The 24,110-nt window shown below is 46.0% G+C and overlaps 1 protein-coding gene across 1 annotated transcript in view; it reads left to right on the top strand.

Moving 5' to 3' along the window:
- Nucleotides 1-19,172, top strand: part of atg7 (ATG7 autophagy related 7 homolog (S. cerevisiae)) — a 183,452-nt gene extending 164,280 nt beyond the window's left edge. The window contains exon 18 of the mRNA XM_078413787.1: nt 18,128-19,172. Within this exon, the coding sequence (XP_078269913.1) occupies nt 18,128-18,160 (33 nt within the window). The 3' untranslated portion in view covers nt 18,161-19,172. The remainder of the gene's footprint in view (nt 1-18,127) is intronic.
- The last annotated feature ends 4,938 nt before the right edge of the window (nt 19,173-24,110 follow it).

The following is a 24,110-nucleotide window of genomic DNA, read 5'->3' as shown; positions in this document are numbered from 1 at the left end:
GTAAACATTAACCCTGCAAGTTTATTTCTGAGAGACGCCTTGGGATTCCATCTGGAAAGTTTATATTTATTTGTTTCGGATAGATGCCTTAATATTGCAGCATAAAGAGGCTTTTTATTTGAAACGCAAAAGAACTGCCAATTAAACATATCTTCCGACTATGCCCACACACTGCTGGGATATGTACACATGATTTGGACCTTCCTACAGGCTCCTAGCCTGCACGGGGATACAACCAAAATACGCAGAGCCCTCCCTTGACGTATCTAAGATGTAGACGTTTCTGACATTTATTAACCATCTCAAAATGCCCACAAACAATGGCTTTTGAGGCTATTTCAGAGGGCATTTGAGTCAGCTATGTTACTGGGTTGAGACAGGATAAGGCAAGACATGTTTCCTTTCCTGAAAGGGATGTCTTTTTCTGATGATCTGATTCTAGATTTGTTTGTGCGGGAAGGAACAGCAGATGCTGGTTTAAACCGAAGCTGGACACAAAATGCTGGAGCAACTCAGCGGGCAGGCAGCTTCTCTGGAGAGAAGGAATGGGTGACGTTTCGGGTCGAGACCTTTATGCACTTCCTAATTTATTTAAATTCCCCAATCCTCATGATGGGATTGAAGTTCACTTGTCCAAGTCAAATGCCCAGGCTGTTCCCCGACAGTCTTCTCAGGTGAGGCAGAGGTTCACTTGCACCTCCTCCAACCTCATCTACTGTACCCACTGTTCCAGGAGTGGACTCTGAGTATATATCCGAGTAGACAATAGACAATAGACAATAAGTACAGGAGGAGGCCATTCGGCCCTTCAAGCCAGCACCGCCATTCAATGTGATCATGGCTGATCATTCTCAATCAGTACCCCGTTCCTGCCTTCTCCCCAGTACATTGTGGGAAATCAGAGGGGAGATTGCAGGAACCCTGGTTGGCATTTACGAGTCGTCTTTAAATACAGGAGAGGTGCTGGAAGACTGGAGGATGGCAAATGTAGTGCCTCTCTATTCAAGAAGGGCTGCAGGGAAAATACTGGGAACTATAGGCCAGTGAGCTTAACATCTGTAGTTGGAAAGTTACTAGAGAGTATTCACAGTGAATGGTGGGGCTCTGGGGAGTTTTGTAGATCAGAGGGATCTAGGATATGTTGTCAAGCTGGAAAGAGTGCAGAGAAGATTTACAAGGTTGTTCCCAGGACTAAAGGGTCTGAGCTATAGTGAGAGGTTGAGTAGGCCGGGACTCTATTCCTTGGTGCGCAAGAGGATGAGAGGTGATTTTATTGAGATGTATAAAATCATGAGAGGAATAGATCGGGTAGATGCTCAGTCTCTTGCCCAGAGTCGGTGAATCAAGGGCCAGCGGGCATAGGTTTAAGATGAAGGGAAAAAGATTTAATCGGAATCCGCGGGGTAACTTTTTCACATAAGGGTGGTGGGTGTATGCAACATGCTGCCAGAGGAGATAGTTGAGGCAGGGACTATCCCATCGTTTAAGAAACAGTTAGACAGGTACATGGATTGGGCAGGTTTGGAGGGATATGGACCAAACGCGATCAGGTGGGACTAGTGTGGTTGGGACATGTTGGCCGGTGTGGGCAAGTTGGGCCAAAAGGCCTGTTTCCGCATCATATCAGTCTATGACTCTGTAACTGGAGAGAGATTAGTGCCTATGAGAAACTAATCATCTCTGTGTGGAGCCGCAGGAGATGGGCAAGGTCCTGTATGAGTATTTCTCCTCTGTTTTTACCGTGGAGAAAGACATGAAAACAGGGGAACTTGGGACAGTTAATGGAGATATGACTCATATATATTGGCGAGACCAAGCACAGGCTCGGCAATCGATTCGTTGAACACCTCCACTCAGTCCACCGAAACCTGCCTGATCTCCCGGTTGCTAAACACTTTAACTCCCCCTCCCATTCCCACACTGACCTTTCTGTCCTGGGCCTCCTCCTCTGTCAAAGAGAGCCCCAGCGCAAATTGGAGAAACAGCATCTCATATTTCGCTTGGGCAGCTTACAGCCCAGCGGTATGAACATTGATTTCTCTCACTTCAAGTACCCTTTGCATTCCCTCTCTCTGTATCCCTCCCCCACCCAAGTCGCACCAGCTTCTCGTTTCCACCCCACAAACAGCTAACAATGGCCTGTTTCCTTTATCATCGTTACTTTTTTTGCATATCATTCATTCATTGTTCTTTATCTCTCTACATCATCGTCTATATTTCTCGTTTCCCTTTTCCCTAACTGGTCCGAAGAAGGGCCTCGACCCGAAACGTCACCCATTCCTTCTCTCCAGAGATGCTGCCTGCCCCGCTGAGTTACTCCAGCTTTTTGTGTCTAACTTTGATTTAAACCAGCATCTGCAGTTCCTTCCTACATACTTGTAAAATATGTTCAGTCCAAGTCCAATGACTTATTCATTATACAACTTTACCATTGGAGAGCCCTGGTTTAAGCCATTCATGTCCCATGACAGAAAGCAACCGGTTTCACTCTTTCGTACAGTAAAATATGATGGCATTGACACTCCCATTAAGTAGCACTTACAGTTCACAACACAGTTTTAAACCTTACTAAACCAAGTGGACCCGTTGGGCCCAAACCTCTCCTGCATTGGTGCAGCACCCTCTCCTCCCCCCCCCCCCCCCCCCTCCCCCCTCCTCTCCTCCCCCCTCCTGTCCTCCCCCTCTCTCTTACCCACCTCCACCCCCTCCCCCACCCCCCCTTCCCCTCCACCCCTCCCCTTCCCCCCACTCCATCCCCCCAACCCCCCTTATCCTCCTCCCCCCCTCCCTCCCTCCCCCCTCTTTCCCTAGGAGATAGATTTAAGCTTTAAAATGTGAATAACTTTAAAAATATAACACCGATTTCAATTAAACTTCTTCCATTAGGGACGACGGTGAGTAAGGTGGGCCTAAAATTGTCGCGCTATCGTGTACCGTTTTGGCTGCAGTTCAGGAACAAACAAACAAACAAACAAACGAGAGTTTTAGTATATAGATTAATTCTCCCTTTTGACTGATTGTGGTGTCAATATGCCTTGTGAATTAAAATCAATTTGAACTTGAGGATATCTCCTTGGCAGGCCAAAGGATACTGATCTGGATGTGGACGTCAGAGGTACAATCAGCTAGCTTGCAGATGATACTAGCATTGGCAGAATCATGAATAGTGTTGAAGTGTTGTCTTAGGCGACAGGATGATAGTCATGTGTGTTGATAAAATGTGAGTAATGTGTTTTGGGAGCACAAATTAGGCAATTTGAAACTCCACTCCATTACTTTTCCATTGAAGTGTAAAAGAAGCTGAGGCTCGGTGTGGGCTATTTCCTCTACCTCCCAAGTTGAATTTCACGCCCACATTTTTAGTTGTATCATATTCATTCTAAGGATCAAAAGGTCAAATGCAATTAGGTCTTTATTTTTTTTATGGCAGTTCAAACACAGTGCGTTTACTTTTCCTTGCACTCAAATATCTTATTATTCCCAATGTTTGAATTGCCCAGACTGTACACACTGCACCCTGTAATCAAAGAACCACAATGCATTATTATATATTTTCAGAAGCTCTGCATAATGGCTGCATTGAAGATCTTCCAAGAGAGTTTTTTATAAACAGTATCAATCTAGTGGGGCAAGATCAAACGCTGTTCTAATGTATGGACCAGGTCATACAGAGGCTGGCTCTTAATATGAATTTACATCGGGATGTTGTAATGAGAGAACAAGCATAAAGAAACATCCAGGAACTAAGAATCGCGTATATTCTCCAGTTCTTGAGAATAACCCTCTGCTTATTGTGAAAGGGTGTCATATCATTTTATCAGATTCTTCCACCATGTTAATTTTCTACATCTTACTCAAGCTGTGCTGTGGAGTGGATCATGACAATGGGGTCTTCTAATACACAGCAGCAAGAGGTAGGTTGGTTGACTCTGTGTGTGTGTGTGTGTGTGATGGTTCAGTGCAGTTTTTGTTTTGTTTCCTGCTCCCTGCTTTCCGGTTTCTGCATCTAAATTGGGTCCTGTGGTTTGCTGTGCCATTTCTGAATAAAGGACCAAAGATGAACAGTGAGCAGTTTAGCCCAGGCCTGGGTCAGGGGCATTACATGTGTGCCCTCTGTCCAAAACCTGATCGTCAAAAGCTCAGAAACTGCCTAAGATGGACACAAAATGCTGGAGGAACTCAGCGGGACAGGCAGCATCTCTGGGCAGAAGGAATGGATAACATTTTTGGTCGAGACCCTTCTGTCTGAAGAAGGGTCTTGACCCAAAACGTCACTGATTGCTTCTGCCCAGAGATGCTGCCTGTCCCACTGCAAACCAGCATCTGCAGTTCCTTCCTATACTAAGAAACTGCCTTTTACTTTTATAACCACAACTGCCTTTTACTTTTATAGCCAAATTGCCTCCTCCTGCACAAATGGCCTCCTCCTGCACCTATTTTCTATGTTTCTATGTGACAAATTATTTTGTTCTGATTTCTAATTAATATTTTGATTTTTTTTTAAAAATAACATGTTTAAAACTGACATGGCTTCTCCAATCCAGATCTTAGAACTGCAGAAACGAATAATTCACTTTTATGTGAAGGCCAGTTTTAAATGGCTGTTCTAACCTGTTGTTAAACCCCTGCCTTCCTGTATCAGATTGCATTGGCAAGTATTCCAACAGTTCTGTCTATTTTCCTTGCAGCATTTCATGGTTTCATTTTGTTCCCACTTTCTCTTCATTGGCAGCATGCTAGTAATGTGGTAAATATGTTTAGAAGCATATGATCCGAGCTGGTCAGTAATAACATGGGTAGCCTGGCTGAGCTTTCTCCTAAGGCTACAGGATAATCATACATCAGGAAAACAATTCAGTCCATGTTGGTTTTGCTGCAGATAGACACAAAAGTAACAGGCAGCATCTCTGGAGAGAAGCAATGGGTGACGTTTCAGCTCGAGACCTTTCTTCAGACTATAGGGCTATTGACAACATTGGCTCTTAAATGTACCATGAAGTACCTTTACTGGCCATTTAAATTACTGTTCTGGGTTTACTACATAACATAACAACATAACAACACTTTATTGTCACTCGGCACAACACCGAGCGAAATTTCAGCAGTCACACAAAATACAGCAAAAAGAAAAGAACACAGGACACCCGACCCCAACACAAACATCCATCACAGTGACTCCAAACACCCCCTCACTGTGATGGAGGCAACAAAACTTCCCCTCTCTTCCCCCCGCACCCACGGACAGGCAGCTCGACCCCTACCGAGGCAAACGACACGCACAGCCCCCGCAAGGGGATGGAAGGCCCCCCGGCCGAGCCGCCCCGGGCACCGAAACGTCCCGCGGCCACACCGGGCGATGTTAAGTCCAACGGCCGAGCCGCACCGGGCACTGAAACGTCCCGCGGCCGAACAGCGCTGACGATGTTAAGTCCAGCGGCCAAGCCGCACCGGGCACTGAAACGTCCCGCGGCCACACCGGGCGATGTTAAGTCCAGCGGCCAAGCCGCACCGGGCATTGAAACGTCCCGCGGCCGAGCCGCACCGGGCACTGAAACGTCCCGCGGCCACACCGGGCACTGAAACGTCCCGCGGCCACACCGGGCACTGAAACGTCCCGCGGCCACACCGGGCACTGAAACGTCCCGCGGCCACACCGGGCACTGAAACGTCCCGCGGCCACACCGGGCACTGAAACGTCCCGCGGCCACACCGGGCGATGTTAAGTCCAGCGGCCGAGCCGCACCGGGCACTGAAACGTCCCGCGGCCGAGCCGCACCGGGCACTGAAACGTTAGCAGTCGCTTATCTATGCTTCCAAACCACCTTCCCTCGGCTTTCCAGACTGAAACACTTATGAACCAGAGAGTTGAATTTGCTGTCCGATTGGCCAACGTGATCTTCCGGTTGCTCAACACTTTAACTCCCCCTCCCATTCCCACACTGGCCTTTCTGTCCTGGGCCTCCTCCACTGTCAGAGTGAGGCCAAACGCAAATTGGAGGAACAGCATCTCATATCTTGCTTGGGCATCTTACAACTTAGCAGTATGAATTTTGATTTCTCTAACCTCTCCCTCCCTCTCTCCCTCTCTCTCTAACCTCTCTCTCTCTCTAACCTCTCTCTCTAACCTCTCTCTCTCTCTCTCTCTCTCTCTCTCTCTCTCTCTCTCTCTCTCTCTCTAACCTCTCTCTCTAACCTCTCTCTCTCTAACCTCTCTCTCTCTCTCTCTCTCTCTCTCTCTCTCTCTCTCTCTCTCTCTCTCTCTCTCTCTCTCTCTCTCTCTCTCTCTCTCTCTCTCTCTCTCGTTCGTATTAGTTTCACTCCCCCACACAAGTCGTTGTATTAGTTGTATTAGTTTTCTGTTTTCTGTCTAACTCGTTATCACTTTTCCTACAATGGGCCGTTTCCTGGATCATTGTTACTTTTGTGCATATCTTTCATTCATTGTTCTATATCTCCCTACACCACCGTCTATATATCTCGTTTCCCTCTCCCCGGTGACTCTGAAGAAGGGTCTCGACCCGAAACGTCACCCCTATTCCTTTTCTCAAGAGATGCTACCTGACTCACTGAGTTACTCCAGCTTTACATACAACTTAAACGTGTATGTAAGTTTAACATAGCTTAAACTTCTACCTTCGGTTGAAACCAGCATCTGCAGTTTCTTCCTGCACTGTTGAATTTGATGGTCGACTTGCTGCCCTTCTCCATATTATCTTGAATATCTTCATTGTTTCTTAGTGCGCAGAACTGGGCACACATTTGACATAAAATTCCAGCTGAACACAAAAAGGCTCGATCATTGCCATCTCGGAAATATTTTTCTGCCTTGGCAGTGAAGTTCTCTCAGCCTGTTGGTTGCTGTCCCATGCCACCTCCCTACCCATTTCATCTGCTACCAGCATCTGCAGTTCCTTCCTACACATTTTGTCCACTCCACTGCAAAATCTCCTCAAGGTATGCCTAGACAATAGACAATAGGTGCAGGAGGAGGCCATTCAGTCCTTCGAGCCAGCACCGCCATTCAATGCGATCATGGCTGATCATTCTCAATCAGTACCCTGTTCCTGCCTTCTCCCCATACCCCCTGACTCCGCTATCCTTAAGAGCTCTATCTAGCTCTCTCATGAATGCATTCAGAGAACTGGCCTCCACTGCCTTCTGAGGCAGAGAATTCCACAGATTTACAACTCTCTGACTGAAAAAGTTTTTCCTCATCTCCGTCTTAATGGCCTACCCCTTATTCTTAAACTGTGGCCCCTGGTTCTGGACTCCCCCAACATTGGGAACATGTTTCCTGCCTCTAACATGTCGAACCCCTTAATAATCTTATATGTTTCAATAAGATCCCCTCTCATCCTTCTAAATTCCAGTGTATACAAGCCTAGTCGCTCCAGTCTTTCAACATATGACAGTCCCGCCATTCCGGGAATTAACCTAGTGAACCTACGCTGCACGCCCTCAATAGCAAGAACATCCTTCCTCAAATTTGGAGACCAAAACTGCACACAGTACTCCAGGTGCGGTCTCACTAGGGCCCTGTACAACTGCAGAAGGACCTCTTTGCTCCTATACTCAACTCTTCTTGTTATGAAGGCCAACATTCCATTGGCTTTCTTCACTGCCTGCTGTACCTGCATGCTTCCTTTCAGTGACTGATGCACTAGGCCATCCAGACCTCGCTGTACGTCCCCTTTTCCTAACTTGACAGCATTCAGATAATAATCTGCCTTCCTATTCTTACCACCAAAGTGGATAACCTCACACTTATCCACATTAAACTGCATCTGCCAAGCATCCGCCCACTCACACAACCTGTCCAAGTCACCCTGCAACCTCATAGCATCTTCCTCACAGTTCACACTGCCACCCAGCTTTGTATCATCTGCAAATTTGCGAATGGTACTTTTAATCCCTTCTTTGGAGAGGTCAAGGCCTACTTTGAAGAGGTTCTCCGACGTGAATTCTGCAATACCCTTTCTCGTAGCTGTGATTCTTCTTACTCTATGTCCACGTTTTAACATACACTCGCTCTTCTCAGCTAACAATGAACCATTCTACATTTCGCTATCATCATCTGCTCTAATCTATCGTTTTCACACCTTATCCTTCCATGTCGCTAGACTCCCTCTCCCCTGACTCTCAGTCTGAAGAAGGGTCTCGACCTGAAGCGTCACCCATTCCTTCTCTCCAGAGATGCTGCCCGCCCTGCTGAATTACTCCAGTTTTTTCTGTCTATCTTCGGTTTAAACCAGCATCTGCAGTTCCTTCATGCTAATTAATCACAATTGGCAATGGGTCCAATTATGTTCCTAGATTATGCCATTTTCCTGTCCACCTGCATATTTCTTAGCTCAATCTGCAATGTTTGCACTGCCTTCGTTATCTCACCATACATCGTTGATAATCTTGGGCATTGCGCACCTGACATTTTTAATTTTAATTTGAGGTAAATTCTGAACTATTAGCGATCAGCAACCCACACCGGCTTCCTTGACTTCTCCAACTTTAGATAGTTCCTCTGTCCCTCTCTTCCCCTCCCCAGTTCTCCCTCTATCTTCCTGTCTCCACCTATATCCTTCCTTTGTCCCGCCCCCCTGACATCAGTCTGAAGAAGGGTCTCGACCCGAAACGTCACCCATTCCTTCTCTTCCGAGATGCTGCCTGACCTGCTGAGTTACTCCGGCATTTTGTGAATAAACCCCAACGACTTCAGTCGGCACTCTCCGCCAACCACAGTGGGTGTTTCCTTCCCCTCAGCCGGTTTCACGTCCATTCCAGTGGTTTACTCTTAAAACCATCGAGCTTTGGCCTTAATTCATTGTTCGCATTTGGACTGGCCCTTTATTCTTATCGACTGCATTGCCTGCTGAATCTTGCACATTGATTGTAGTGTTGCACGTACCTAATCTGTCAGCACTTGTTACAAAATACTGCTATCAACTTAATCTGTTTGAAACGTCTCTTTTTTATTTTGGTCTGCTGCTTATCAGAGCGCACTACTTCAGACCAGGCCCCTATGTCCAGGCTCTATGTAGCTCAGTATTTTTTCTTCTAATTTTCCCTACTCTCATCTCTCTCGTATTTATGATGCCATTTTAGAAGGATGAGAGGAGATCTTATCGAAATGTGTAAGATTATTAAGGGGTTGGACACATTAGAGGCAGGAAACATGTTCCCAATGTTGGGGGAGTCCAGAACAAGGGGCCACGGTTTAAGAATAAGGGGTGGGCCATTTAGAACTGAGATGAGGAAAAACTTTTTCAGTCAGAGAGTTATGAATCTGTGGAATTCTCTACCTCAGAAGACAGTGGAGGCCAATTCTCTGAATGCATTCAAGAGAGAGCTAGATAGAGCTCTTAAGGATAGCGAAGTCAGGGGGTATGGGGAGAAGGCAGGAACGGGGTACTGATTGAGAATGATCACCCATGATCACATTGAATGGCGGTGCTGGCTCGAAGGGCCGAATGGACTCCTCCTGCACCTATTGTCTATTGTCTATATCCCCCAGCTCTCTTGCTCCCACTTCCAGTAATCTTTGAACCATCCAGCTTCCAGTTCTGCCTCCAATCCTAAACAAAGTTACAAGTGATTATTTTACCTCGGGAGCCATTGTCCTCTTTTTCAGAGCCACCGCCATCACGCTGTTCCTCGGAACAAGAGGACTCTAGACTCCACACCATCTACATCCTCCATTCTTGTTCCTTCGATTCCCTGAGTTGTCTGTCTCTCTCTCTTTCAACTGTGTAGGAATGAACTGCAGATGCTGGTTTAAGCTGAAGAAAGACACAAAATGCTCAGAGTAACTCAGCGGGACAGGCAGTATCTCTGGAGAGAAGGAATGGGTGACATTTCGGGTCGAGACTCTTCTTCAGACTGAAGAAGGGTCTTGACCTGAAACATCACCCATTCCTTCTCTCCAGAGATGCTGCCTGTCCCGCTGAGTTACTCTGAGCATTTTGTGTCTATCTTCTCTCTTTCAACTCGCTGAATTAATTAGTCCAATCCAACTCCTCCTTCCACAGAACCAGACTCACCCGAAGTAAAGTGATTCCTCACGCCCATGTCTTTGATGCATTATCCCTCCCTCCTTCTTTGTCTGTTCTCTGCCTTTAGTGCATTTAACGAGTCCATTAATCTGCATTGCTCTGTCATGCCTCACCTGCATTGTTCAGCTCCACCAGACTGCCTTGCTGGATTTCATTCATTTACCAACATTTCCCAGAGAAAATATCCTATCCCCTCCCAGCTCTCAACCTATCATATCATCATATCATATATATACAGCCGGAAACAGGCCTTTTCGGCCCTCCAAGTCCGTGCCGCCCAGTGATCCCCGTACATTAACACTATCCTACACCCACTAGGGACAATTTTTACATTTACCCAGCCAATTAACCTACATACCTGCACGTCTTTGGAGTGTGGGAGGAAACCGAAGATCTCGGAGAAAACCCACGCAGGTCACGGGGAGAACGTACAAACTCCTTCCAGTGCAGCACCCGTAGTCAGGATCGAACCTGAGTCTCCGGCGCTGCATTCGCTGTAAAGCAGCAACTCTACCGCTGCGCCACCGTGCCGCCCCTATCCTCCGGGAATCTATTCTTAGTCTCACCTTTCTTCCCCCTTTACATTCGCAAGCTTTGGCCAGGTTGTGCAAGGTCGCAAAGATGGCTTCCATGCTAACGATCCCCAAATTCACTTCTTCCCCCCACCTCTCATTCTTTTCTGTTGCCTTTGGGTTGCTTGACTGTAGCTTTGACATCCATCGTTGGACAATTCCGTATATCCTTGAACTAAATAGCTGATGGTGGATTTAAATCCTGTCACAGAACACTGCAACAACATCCTACCTCCTTGGTAGTTAGCTGCATGGTGCCCCATTCCATTTTGCAACTCTACATTGTCACTGTAACAAATTATTTTACCTCCACTGAATGGCATTGTTCTCGTTGTCCTGACTTTTTTTCAATCACATTCTCTTCTCCTTTAGCCCAGTGCCTATTTGTGAACATTTACTTACAAGTACTCGTGTGCAGACAATTTTCATTTCATTCTCATCAAAGCACTCATATTTATTTGATGGATGTTGCAAGAGCCCTATCAATGAGGCAATCACAGTTATTATATTGATATAAGTTAGGAAAAGGGGGCGTACAACGAGATCTGGGTGTCCTCGTGCGTCAGTCACTAAAAGGTAGCATGCAGGTACAGCAGGCAGTGAAGAAAGCCAATGGAATGTTGGCCTTCATAACAAGAGGAGTTGAGTATAGGAGCAAAGAGGTCCTTCTGCAGTTGTACAGGGCCCTAGTGAGACCACACCTGGAGTACTGTGTGCAGTTTTGGTCTCCAAATTTGAGGAAGGATATTCTTGCTATTGAGGGCGTTAATTCCCGGAATGGCGGGACTGTCGTATGTTGAAAGACTGGCGCGACTAGGCTTGTATACACTGGAATTTAGAAGGATGAGAGGGGATCTTATCGAAACATATAAGATTATGAAGGGGTTGGACACGTTAGAGGCAGGAAACATGTTCCCAATGTTGGGGGAGTTCAGAACCAGGGGCCACAGTTTAAGAATAAGGGGTAGGCCATTTAGAACGGAGATGAGGAAAAACTTTTTCAGTCAGAGAGTTGTAAATCTGTGGAATTCTCTGCCTCAGAAGGCAGTGGAGACCAGTTCTCTGAATGCATTCAAGAGAGAGCGAAATAGAGCTCTTAAGGATAGCGGAGTCAGGGGGTATGGGGAGAAGGCAGGAACGGGGTACTGATTGAGAATGATCAGCCATGATCACATTGAATGGCGGTGCTGGCTCGAAGGGCCGAATGGCCTACTCCTGCACCTATTGTCTATTGTCTATATCTGTATGTTATCAAAGAGTGATTTAATAAAATTCAACAGATATGCCAGATCAGTCACATAATATTATGTAGTTCAAAGTCAATTCGTTTTGTTCAGAAACTATCAGCATTATTTCTTAGAACATGACATTTCATCTCCATTCATAACATTTCAAAATGAAGTCCCGACATCTTCAAAGTCAATGGCAGGTGTATGCTATTATTCTGATTTGTGTTTGCATGGGTTGTGTCTTCATTGTCAGAAGCAATGTTCCTGAATTACAAACTTCATTGAACTCTCACCTGCCGTTCTCTGCAACAAAACACAGTGTGTCCCAGGTGTGCGCTCTAACAAAAGAGTTAATCCTTTTCCTTAAGTCTTTGATGCCATCTGTGTATGATATGCCCCCAGACTCCCCTTCATCCTACAACTATTAACCTCTAAAGCATTTTCCATTAGGCTCATTTCCAAACATTTGGTCCTAAAGTTGTAGAGTAAACCGTAGACATGTTATTTCTATGTATTTGCGGTAACAAGTTTTGCTATATCGATCTAATGTTTTATTAAGAGAGTGTAAGAAAATAACTGCAGATGCTGGTACAAATTTGTCACCCATTCCTTCTCTCCTGAGATGCTGCCTGAACTGCTGAGTTACTCCAGCATTTTGTGAATAAATACCTTCGGTCACCAATTCCTTCTCTCCTGAGATGCTGCCTGACCTGCTGAGTTACTCCAGCATTTTGTGAATAAATACCTTCGCCCTCTCTTCCGCTCCTCCTTCCCAGTTCTCCCTCTATCTTCCTGTCTCCACCTATATCCTTCCTTTGTCCCTTTGTCCTGCCCCCCTGACATCAGTCTGAAGAAGGGTCTCGACCTAAAACGTCACCCATTCCTTCTATCCACAGATGCTGCGTGACCCGCTGAGTTACTCCAGCATTTTGTGTCTCTCTTTGAATCTTAAAGAATGCTTGGTATCTAGCTGCTTCTTTCCTGCAGCAGTTCAGAATATTTTGAAGTCGTACTGCAACACTGCAGCATCAGCCAGTAGACACAGCATCGGAAGTACTAAAGATCGGCCCGAGATTTAAGTCTAAAATGTCTTCCACCACCAACAGCGCTTTGTGCTCAAAGAATGAATTATTGGATTGTCAGTGTAAAGAGATGAGCTGCAGCTGCTGATTTTATTAATCCTGCTTCCTCTTAAAAATAGGTGATGACTTCAATGTTGTGTTTATGCTTTCTCCTAATATACAACTCATGTTTTCTTAGCAGACCAGCATGGTGGTGAACTTAAGCACACACCCTAATGTGTGCTAATATTGTCTGACTGCAGACTCACAAATCCCCTCTCAACTGTGTTATATTACACTATGGGCCATGTGGGGGATGGGCAACATTTCCTTATCTACCTTGAGCAATGACAGATAACCTGCCAGCAAATCTCAACCGTCCCAGAGTTCAAAATACCAGATATGTTTACTGTTGTATGGCTCACTGAAGCAATTAGTGATTGGACAGATACTCTGGGATCGTTAGAGATGGAATCAATCCACAGCAAGGGCATGCAAAAAATCAGGAAGGAATTGCAAGTATGGCCACAGTAACCCTTTCACCCTCAAATATGAAGGATGCACCTGCATACCACTCTAAAACCTTGCACAGTTCAAGTCCTAAGATAGACGGCACGGTCAGGAGAGTTGCTGCCTTACAGCGAATGCAGCGCCGGAGACTCATGTTCGATCCTGACTACGGGCGCCGTCTGTACGGAGCTTGTACGTTCTCCCCGTGACCTGCGTGGGTTTTCTCCGAGATCTTCGGTTTCCTCCCACACTCCAAAGACGTACAGGTATGTAGGTTAATTGGCTGGGTAAATGTAAAAAATTGTCCCTAGTGGGTGTAGGCTAGTGGGTGTAGGACTAGTGTTGGTGTGCGGGGATCGCTGGGCGGCGCGGACCCAGTGGGCCGAAGGGCCTGTTTCTGCGCTGTATCTCTAAATCTAAAACAATAGACTACAAAATGCTGGAGTAACTCAGCGGGGACAGGCAGCATCTCTGGATAGAAGGAATGGGTGATGTTTCAGGTCGAGACCCTTCTTCAGACTGAGAATCAGGGGAGAGGGAGGCACAGAGGTAAGGAAATGTCAGATGGGAAAACAATGCCAAGAAGAAGGGTCTCGACCCGAAACGTCACCCACTCCTTCCCTCCAGAGATGCTGCCTGTCCCGCTGAGTTACTCCAGCTTTTTGTGTCTATCTTCAGTTTGAACCAGCATCCTTCCTGCAACATTCGAAGTCCTGCCCACACTGTTGCCCAGGCATGACTCAGGCATCCTTTGCGTTCACCAGCATTTCACAGGTTGAAAGTGGTATTACCCGTCCACCACACCGTGTAGTGACTTTCTCATAGTTTGGAGGACACTCAGTTCTGGCAGCCAGCTCTCACTGCTGCCGGTTAGATAGCAGTGGCAGTGCTATGCAAAAGGGTAGCTTTTCCTGGGTTGTGGTTGCTGCCAGTGATCTTTTGTGTGTATCAATACACTCCATATTGGTACCACCCATGATTCAATTGTGGAAACGCCCATCATTGTCACATAACAGTTAATCATTTCACGCAATGCATAATTCCCATGTTACTCCATTGACTCCATCTACACCTCACGCTGCCTCGGCAAGGCCAGCAGCATAATCAAGGACGAGTCGCACCCTGGCCACTCCCTCTTCTTCCCTCTCCCATCAGGCAAAAGGTGCAGAAGTGTGAAAACCCACACCTCCAGATTCAGGGACAGTTTCTTCCCAGCTGTTATCAGGCAACTGAATCATCCTACCACAACTAGAGAGCAGTGCTGAACTACTATCTACCTCTTTGGTGACCCTCGGATCATCATTACTGGCTTTATCTTGCACTAAATGTTATTCCCTTATCCTGTATCTTTCCACTGAATGGCTCGATTGTAATCTTGTCGTCTTTCCGCTGTACCTCGGTGCCCGTGACAATAAACTAAACTGAACTGAACTCTACGCATTGCATTTCCCGTTAGACTGCACTGGTCATTGCTTTTGCAAGAGACATGATGCATTTTAAAGGTATAACAAAAAAACCTGCAGATGCTGGTTAAAATCAAAGGTAGACACAAAATGCTGGAGTAAGTAACTCAGCCAGTCAGGCAGCATCTCGGGTGGGAATGAATGGGTGACGTTTCGGGTCGAGACCCTTCTTCAGACTGAAGAAAGGTCTCGACCTGAAACGTCACCCATTCCTTCTCTCCCGAGATGCTGCCTGACCCGCTGAGTTACTTACTCCAGCATTTTGTGTCTACCTTTGATGCATTTTAAAGGGGAATTCAGCAGAGTGTTGTGTTTGGACTTCCGGCAACCCGGCCCAATATAAATGGCTCTTTTAGTTTTTGACTGCAGACTTTGGACGAACAAATAAAGACTAGCTGACTCGTTCAAAGTGCAAATGGATCTGGGTAACCTTATGTGTTGGCCAGCCCACCAACACAAAACAAAGTGTCTCTTATTAGTTGGGCCTCTCTCAGCATGTTTCTCAATCATATTTATTGTGCCAATCAAATGTGGCAAACAATAAAACTAAAATCTCTCGTCTATGCATGGCATTGGAGAATAATCCCTCCCCCTCAGCTCAACCCGTTCACATAATGTTAAATGATGAGATCACTGGGCAGGAGGATGTAATCACGTTCAAAACTTTGCATTTGTCAGCTCTTTCAAAACACAATGCCACCTTGTATTAATCCCCCATGTGAATGTTTCTTCTTTGTTTGGCACGGGAATGATGTCCATTCACAATCTTTCTCCAGGGCTTGAGATTTGTTCACTATTTTTAATTCCTAACAGGAAGCAGACTGAATGATTTCTTCATCCTGAATGAATTCTCAGCTCATTTACTTCCTGTTTTGACCGTTATTTGACTACTCCTGGATGCTGTTTGTTGCTGTTCCCACTCTTTCAGCGCATTGGACGCAATTTGAAATATTTGCAATCAACAATGTTGACTCTGCTCCAAATTAAGTGTGGTAAAAATCCCATTTCTCAATCCGTTTACAAAGCAAAAATACCAAATGAATACTCGACACCACATTGTGGACACCTCTTAAATTTAATTTTAATTTAACGAATTTAAAGTACCTTTATTGAACCATTACCTAAATGAGAGGCGATTCATGTTGGTTACATGTCTAGATGGTACCAAAGAGGGAGGCGTATTCAAGAAGCAACCTTGGAAATTCAAGGAGACTTGGATGAATTTGTAAATGAGAAATGATTTAAATTTGGTGTAGAGATGTGCAAGATTTTATACACAGAACAATACTGGGGAGTATTATCTACCCACTGGTGCCAATCTAATAGGATGGGATGCTAAGAGAGATCAGGGAGTGGTGAGACACATGACCTCCCCATGTGCCTAGAGTGATACAGCGTGGAAACAAGCCCTTCGGCCCACCGGCCAACATGTCTCATCTACAGTAGTCCCACCTGCCCATGTTTGATCCAAACCTGTCCTATCCATGTACCTGTCCAGAGGAAACAACGTGGGTTCCATTCCTAGAGTGATAGAGGACATGTCTTAGATGGCTATTGCCAAATCATACCTTCATCAGCGTGTATCTAAGGTACCATTTTAGCTTAGGCCATTGGCCACACTGACAAGATACAACACTAGAAACAGATGCAGAAGAAATGTTGAATGAATCCCTTAAATCAGAAAATGTAGATACGATAAGATGACTGGACAATTGCTGAGATGTTCAGCTTCACCAGGTTGTCTGCCAGTCCAACGTTACCTGCTTTCATTGTACTCAACCAGTTTCAATGAGTGGACTGCAGGCTCGACACCAAGCTCACAATACAATCACACCGAACTCTATCGCTGTGTCGGGAATTCCAGGAGAGCGGAGAAAATGCCTCGGGAACACTCTCAAAGTCTCCTGGAAGAAAATGGAACAAATGTGCCAACTGTTGAGAATTCGCATCTTGCAACCCCGTTCAAACTATTGAAAGAGTAGAAAGGAAGGCTCCAGATTAGCAGCATCGTGGGAGCTCAGCGTTGACAGCCGAAGAAGGGCAGTACCTCCCCAACAACCCGCTCGCCTGTCCCACCGCGCACGCATCACCTCCAGCAAGGTCTGCCACCTTGCTTAAGACTCGTCGGCCACCTCACAGCTCACAGAAGTCAAGCCCACCCTGAGGGTCGACACAAAATGCTGGAGTAACTCAGCGGGACAGGCAGCATCTCTGCAGAGATGGAATGGGGGACGTTTCAGGTCAAGAACCTTAAGACGGAAGAAGGGCCTCCATCCGAAACGTCATACCGTTCCTTCTCTCCACAGATGCTGCCTGTCCCGCTGAGTTACTCCAGCGTTTTGTGTCCATCTTCAGTGTAAACCAGCATCTGTAGTTCCTTCCTACACAGGTCACCCCGAGGATTAACAGGAAGGAAAATGGATGGGAACTGTACACACTGTGCAAAGAAATGGGAACGGGAATACTGGAGAATTACTTCTGAACAAATGAATAAAATGTAAATTCTGGTGACATGTTAACTCAAAAGAAACCTGTTTCCTGAACATTGCACCGGTTGGTAGATTTACGGGAATGATCCCAGGAATGAGCGGGTTAACATACGATGAGCGTTTGACGGCACTGGGACTCTACTCACTGGAGTTGAAAAGAATGAGGGGGGACCTTACTGAATAGCGAAAGGCCTAGGTAGTTTGGATGTGGAGAGGATGTTTCCACTAGTGAGAGAGTCTAGGACCAGAGGTCACAGCCTCAGAATTAAAGGACGTTTCTTTTGGAAGGAGATAAGGAGGAATTGTTTTAGTCAGAGGGTGATGAATCTGTAATTCACATAAGGCTGAGGAGACCAAGTCAGTGGATATTTTTAAGGCAGAGATAGATAGATTCTTGATTAGTACTGGTGTCAGAGGTTATGGGGAGAAGGCAGGAGAATGGGGTCAGGAGGGAGAAATAGATCCGCCATGATTGAATGGTGGAGTAGACTTGATGGGCCGAATGGCCTAATTCTGCTATCCTTTATGAACTTATGAATTGGCCGTTCTGTGTGGGGGAGTAGTGGGATCTGGGGAGAGGTGATTGGAATGTGGGGAGGATGCTTGTGGTTGACACAGACACCGAGCCGACTGGCCTGTCCATTTCTGCTGAAATGGCTCGGTGAGACGAGTCTCCTGCATTTGTAGTGGAAGCTTTGCACAAAGGCTCAGTGACTGTTCTTCCACTTGCACTCAAGGTTCATTCTTTCTTTTTCAGATATGGGATTTGAGTGACGATGAAAGCTTCTGAAAGCAGTCTGCGGGTACCAAAAGGATGAAGTTTGATACCGAGTTGCAACCTGAAGGGCTGATCCCAAAACCCTTTCCAGAAAGCAATTCTAAACTGCAATAACAGCCACCCTGATACAGGTTGAGCATTCATTGTCATTTCCATTGGTACATTTGGCTTAATTAAGAAGCACTTTGTTTTCAATAAATACATTTTATCTCCTAATGTTTTTTTTGGAGTTGAAAATAGGTAAATGTTCACCGCACTTTCAGCCAGACAGCAGTCTAGAGATTATTATCAAGGCATCAGCAATAAAAGCAATAATCTCACATCTGGATGTCAAAGCATATATTCAAACTTATTCTATGTATTTACAGCCAAGTATTGGAGCAAATGATCCATCCTGCTAAACTGGGACATAAACATTTGTTGAAGTTTCAATTATTTCTTGAAAATACCAATTTATGAGGGTCACTTGTTTTTCCCAATGTAAATTTATTGGGTTTTTTTATTGGTCAGTGCAAGCCAATAGTCTTTGTGTAGGATCTGCAGATGCTGGTTTAAACCGAAGACAGACACAAAAAGCTGGAGGAACTCTCTGGAGATGCTGCCTGACCCGCTGAGTTCCTCCAGCTTTTTGTGTCTATCCAATAGTCTTTTGTGATCATTTTAACAAAATATGAGGAGTTTTTTTTGTGCAAAATGAACATCTTTTTCACATTCTGCAGCCCTGAAACAACTGCATGTGTATGTGCTGGTGGAGTCAGCATGCAATGTTTACTACCTACATACTACACGATTATAAATGGGTGATTTCATAGGAATTGAAAATGAACATGCTTTTGTTTGTGCCATTCGACTGCTGTTACACTCGCTGTAGTTGGTGTTGAATGATGACAAGAATAAAAACCTGCAGGCTAATACCATCTGGCCAATCTCCCTTTGTGGTTTGGTATGCGGCTATTTGAACGAAGCCATTCATTCGTTGTGTCACCAGTCCATTGCCTTGAGTAACACACAGCGCTAAAATGAAATCTCGGCCTGAAACATTCAAATAAACCTTATTTACGAACTTTTATGTTTTTGAGTTTGGTGTGAGAGTGGGAGAGGCAGAAGGTTGGGATTTTTGTTGGTAATTGTCAAGAACATTCGGGGTGTCGGATTGAACTCCGACAGCAGTAATAAGGGAGCTGATTCAACATGAGATGTTAGACTGATGAAACACCCTGAGGCAATGTCTACCCGTTGCTACTGTTTTCATAACCTCACACTGCTATCACTAGGGGTCCAACAAAAGCCACCAGCATTCTTGTCAATAATTAATATTCTAATCTGTTATCCACAGAAGATACAAAGGGCTGTTGAAATTACTTGATTTTTTTTTAAACTCTACTACCTCTGGTAGAGAATATGATTAAGAGTGGTGCGTTAACTCTAAGCGTGCTCTTACACTAGACAATAGGTGCAGGAGGAGGCCATTCGGCCCTTCGAGCCAGCACCGCCATTCAATGTGATCATGGCTGATCATTCTCAATCAGTACCCCGTTCCTGCCTTCTCCCCATACCCCCTGACTCCGCTATCCTTAAGAGCTCTATCTAGCTCCCTCTTGAATGCATTCAGAGAATTGTCCTCCACTGCCTTCTGAGGCAGTGAATTCCACAGATTCACAACTCTCTGACTGAAAAGGTTTTTCCTCATCTCAGTTCTAAATGGCCTACCCCTTATTCTTAAACTGCGGCCCCTGGTTCTGGACTCCCCCAACATTGGGAACATGTTTCCTGCCTCTAGCGTGTCCAACCCCTTAATAATCTTATATGTTTCGATAAGATCTCCTCTCATCCTTCTAAATTCCAGTGTATACAAGCCTAGCCGCTCCAGTCTTTCAACATACGGCAGTCCCGCCATTCCGGGAATTAACCTAGTAAACCTACGCTGTTTGATAAACATAGTCGGTACTTCTGTGATCCTTGGTCTTACCGAAGTTTACCAGTTCTACCCGACTCCAGACCACGCCACATGGACCAAATAGCGATGAAATATCAGAGATGAAATAAGAGCAGCAGCCTTCAATGCTAACGGCAATTTAATCAATAGTGTATCGAGGAGCCCCGGAAAATGGGTCCACATCACAGTGGACGGAATCACAGCTCGTGAAAAGGAAGCTGCCTCTGACTGTTGGAAATCAATCATCCCTTTATCATTGCAGGAATTCCTCCAGCTGTGTGATTTTTTTTTAGATTTAGAGATACAGCGCGGAAACAGGCCCTTCGGCCCACCGGGTACGCGCCGCCCAGCGATCCCCGCACATTTACACTATCCTACACACACTAGGGACAATTTTTACATTTACCCAGTAATTAACCTACATACCTGTACGTCGTTGGAGTGTGGGAGGAAACCGAAGATCTCGGAGAAAACCCACGCAGGTCATGGGGAGAACGTACAAACTCCGTACAGACGGCGCCCGTAGTCGGGATCGAACCTGAGTCTCCGGCGCTGCATTCGCTGTAAGGCAGCAACTCTACCGCTGGGCCACCGTGCCGCTGTTGGAAGCGACCATCATTTGCTGCTTCTGTTGTAAGTGGGAATGTTTATTGGTGATCCCATAATGTTCACTTCACTTATGTTCACTTCATAATGTTCACTTCATTTGCCAATGAGCCGGTGCCACAATTTAAAAAAAGACCTCTCCTGACAGGCAGAAGATACAACAGCTTGAAAGCGTGTAGCACTAGATTCAGATGTCAGCTGATAGATGATAAGTAACATTTGCTCCACAATTTGCCAGGCAATCACCATCCCCAACTGGTGCCTATTGTGTTATTGTTGCATCTACCACCTTGTCAGAGAGAGGCTGGTCATTGACCAGAAACTCAACTAGATCACAAACAATAGTGGTTAAGTGGCTGGATATTTTTAAGAAGCCTATATTTATATTTCTAGATACAAAAGGCCTCGATGGGTACAGGAGGAAGAATCAGAATGTGAAATTGAATGACAGAGTCGTCTCAAAGGGCTGAACGTGCTTCTGTTTTACATATTTGACTTGACTGTCACCCCAATTCCATCCTAATAATTAATTCCCTTCATTCTGATCGTACCAGTGTTTGGGTGGCACGGTGGCGCAGCGGTAGAGTTGCTGCCTTACAGCGCCAGAGACCCGGGTTCGATCCTGACCACGAGTGCCGTCTGTACGGAGTCTGTACGTTCTCCCCGTGACCTGCGTGGGTTTGCTCCAAGATCTTCGGTTTCCTCCCACACTCCAAAGACGTGCATGTTTGTAGGTTAATTGGTTTGGTGTAAATATAAAATTGTCCCCAGCGTGTGTGTAGGATAAAGTTAATGTGCGTGTAAGATAGAGTGTGCGTACGATAGAGCTAAGGATCGCTGGTCAGCTCGGACCCGGTGGGCCGAAAGGACTGTTCCGCCCTGTATCTCTAAACTAAAGTAAACAAAATGATGTGTGGCATCTACAAAATGCAGAGCAGTTTATCTGCTAGACTCCTCCAGCAGGCTCTCTCAAACTCACCACCTTTATCACTAAGAAGGACATGAGCAGGGGGTATGGGGAGAAGACAGGAACGGGGTACTGATTGAGAATGATCAGCCATGATCACATTGAATGGCGGTGCTGGCTCGAAGGGCCGAATGGCCTCCTCCTGCACCTATTGTCTATTGAGCAGGAGGCACAGAAGAACACCACCACATGTGGGTTGTCTCCAAGCCGCACGTCATCCCGACCTGGACAATGTCCCTCTGGTATTTTGCAGTTGCCGCTCCTCCTCCTATGTCCCTTCCGCCCCAATAACACAGTGGGTGACCTGCCACCAGTGGGACAGCAGCAGTGAAAGAAGATGGGTCACCAGGGTCCTCTCAGCCTCAGTAACTGCTGGCCTCGCCACGGATGCCCACATCCTGAAAAATTAATTTAAAAATAAAACATTCCCAGTTGTTGGCAGGAGGACTATGAGTGAACAGCAGCATTGCACGAATAGTTATCAACCTGGGCCCAACTTTTCATCTCCACCATTTACTCCCCAATCATTCCCATGCAAAGCTGGACGATGCCCTCAAACCTGCACGCCATACGGACATGCCCATACATTCCCTCTCTCCAGAGATGCCGCCCGTCCCGCTGATTTACTCCAGCATTTTGTGTCTATCTTCGGTGTAAACCAGCCCCTGCAGTTCCTTCCTGTATGGCCATACATAGCAGTTCGTCCACCATTGCTGGGTCAAAATGGTGGAACTCTCCACCCAACAGCGTTGTGGCTTTAGCTAAACATGGATGACTGCAGTGATTCAAGGAGGCTGCTCATCACCACCTCAGAAACATAGAAAATAGGTGCAGGAGGAGGCCATTCGGCCCTTTGAGCCAGCACTGCCATTCATTGTGATCATGGCTGATCATCCACAATCAGTAACCTGTGCCCAACTTCTCCCCATATCCCTTGATTCCACTAGCCCCCAGAGCTCTATCTAACTCTCTCTTAAATTCATCCAGTGATTTGGCCTCCACTGCCCTCTGTGGCAGAGAATTTCACAAATTCACCGGGTGAAAAAGTTCTCGCAGTTTTAAATGGCCTCCCCTTCTCAAGGGCAATTACGTATAAAATTATAAAAGGACTGGACAAGCTAGATGCAGGAAAAAATTGTTCCCAATGTTTGGGGGAGTCCAGAACCAGGGGCCACAGTCTAAGAATAAAGGGGAAGCCATTTAAAACTGAGGTGAGAAGGAACTTTTTCACCCAGAGACTTGTGAATTTATGGAATTCTCTGCCACAAAAGACAGTGGATGCCAATTCACTGGATGAATTTAAAAGAGAGTTAGATAGAGCTCTAGGGGCTAGTGGAATCAAGAGATATGGGGAGAAGGCAGGCACGAGTTACTGATTGTGGATGATCAGTCTTGATCACAATGAATGGCGGTGCTGGCTCTAAGGGCCAAATGGCCTCCTCCTGCACCTATTTTCTATGTTTCTAATTAGCGATGAGCAATTAAATCCTGGCTCAGCCAGAGAAGTTTACATCCCTTGAATGAACAAGAAAAATAAGAGTTTTAAGATCTGTTCTTTTACCTCTACCAAACATCCAGGAGCTCAAAAATACCACTCGCTTGTACTTATTCCAACTTAATGTGTTCATACTGCGATCTCCACATTGGAAAAAAACAACTATTGATTAGTGGCCATTTTGCCAAACACCCTTCAATCCACAAGAGTGAATCTGAGGGAAGGCTGCAAAAAATCTCAGAGTCATAGAGACATTCAGTACAGGAACATCCACAATCAGTAACCTGTGCCCAACTTCTCCCCATATCGCTTGATTCCACTAGCCCCCAGAGCTCTATCTAACTCTCTCTTAAATTAATCCAGTGATTTGGCCTCCACTGCCCTCTGTGGCAGCGAATTCCACAAATTCACCGGGTGAAAAGGTTCTTCTCACCTCAGTTTTAAATGGCCTCCCCTTCTCAAGGGCAATTGCCCTTCTCATCTTGCTCAATGCCGACCAAGGTGCAGAATCTACACTAGTCCCACCTGCCCGCCTTTGGCCCATAACCCTCTAAACCTTTCTTGTCCACGTACCTGTCAAAATGTCTTGTTATAGTGTCTGCTTCAACTACCTCATCTGGCAGCCCGTTCCATACACCCATCACATCCCAGTCCATCGCACAAACCAGCCTCCCCAGCCCACCTCCCTCCCCGTCCACATTTCACGATGCCTCAGGAAAGCAGCCAACACAATCAAGACCCATTCACCCTCCAGTTATTCCCTCTTCTCCCCTCTCCTGTCAGGCAGAAGATACAACAGCTTGAAAGCGTGTCGCACCAGATTCAAGTTCAGCTTTGTCCCCCACTGTAATCAGACTCTCGAATGGACCTCCCAAGCTCTGGATGCATTCCCGCTCCACCACTCTACCTTGCTGTGGTCTTTGCGCTCTTTCATTTACCTGCAGTTTCTCTGCAGCTC

The sequence above is a fragment of the Rhinoraja longicauda genome, chromosome 17 (genome assembly GCF_053455715.1).
Source record: "Rhinoraja longicauda isolate Sanriku21f chromosome 17, sRhiLon1.1, whole genome shotgun sequence".
NCBI lineage: Eukaryota > Metazoa > Chordata > Chondrichthyes > Rajiformes > Arhynchobatidae > Rhinoraja > Rhinoraja longicauda.
Note: the sequence above shows the minus strand (reverse complement) of the source record. Positions and strands in the feature narration are given on the sequence as shown.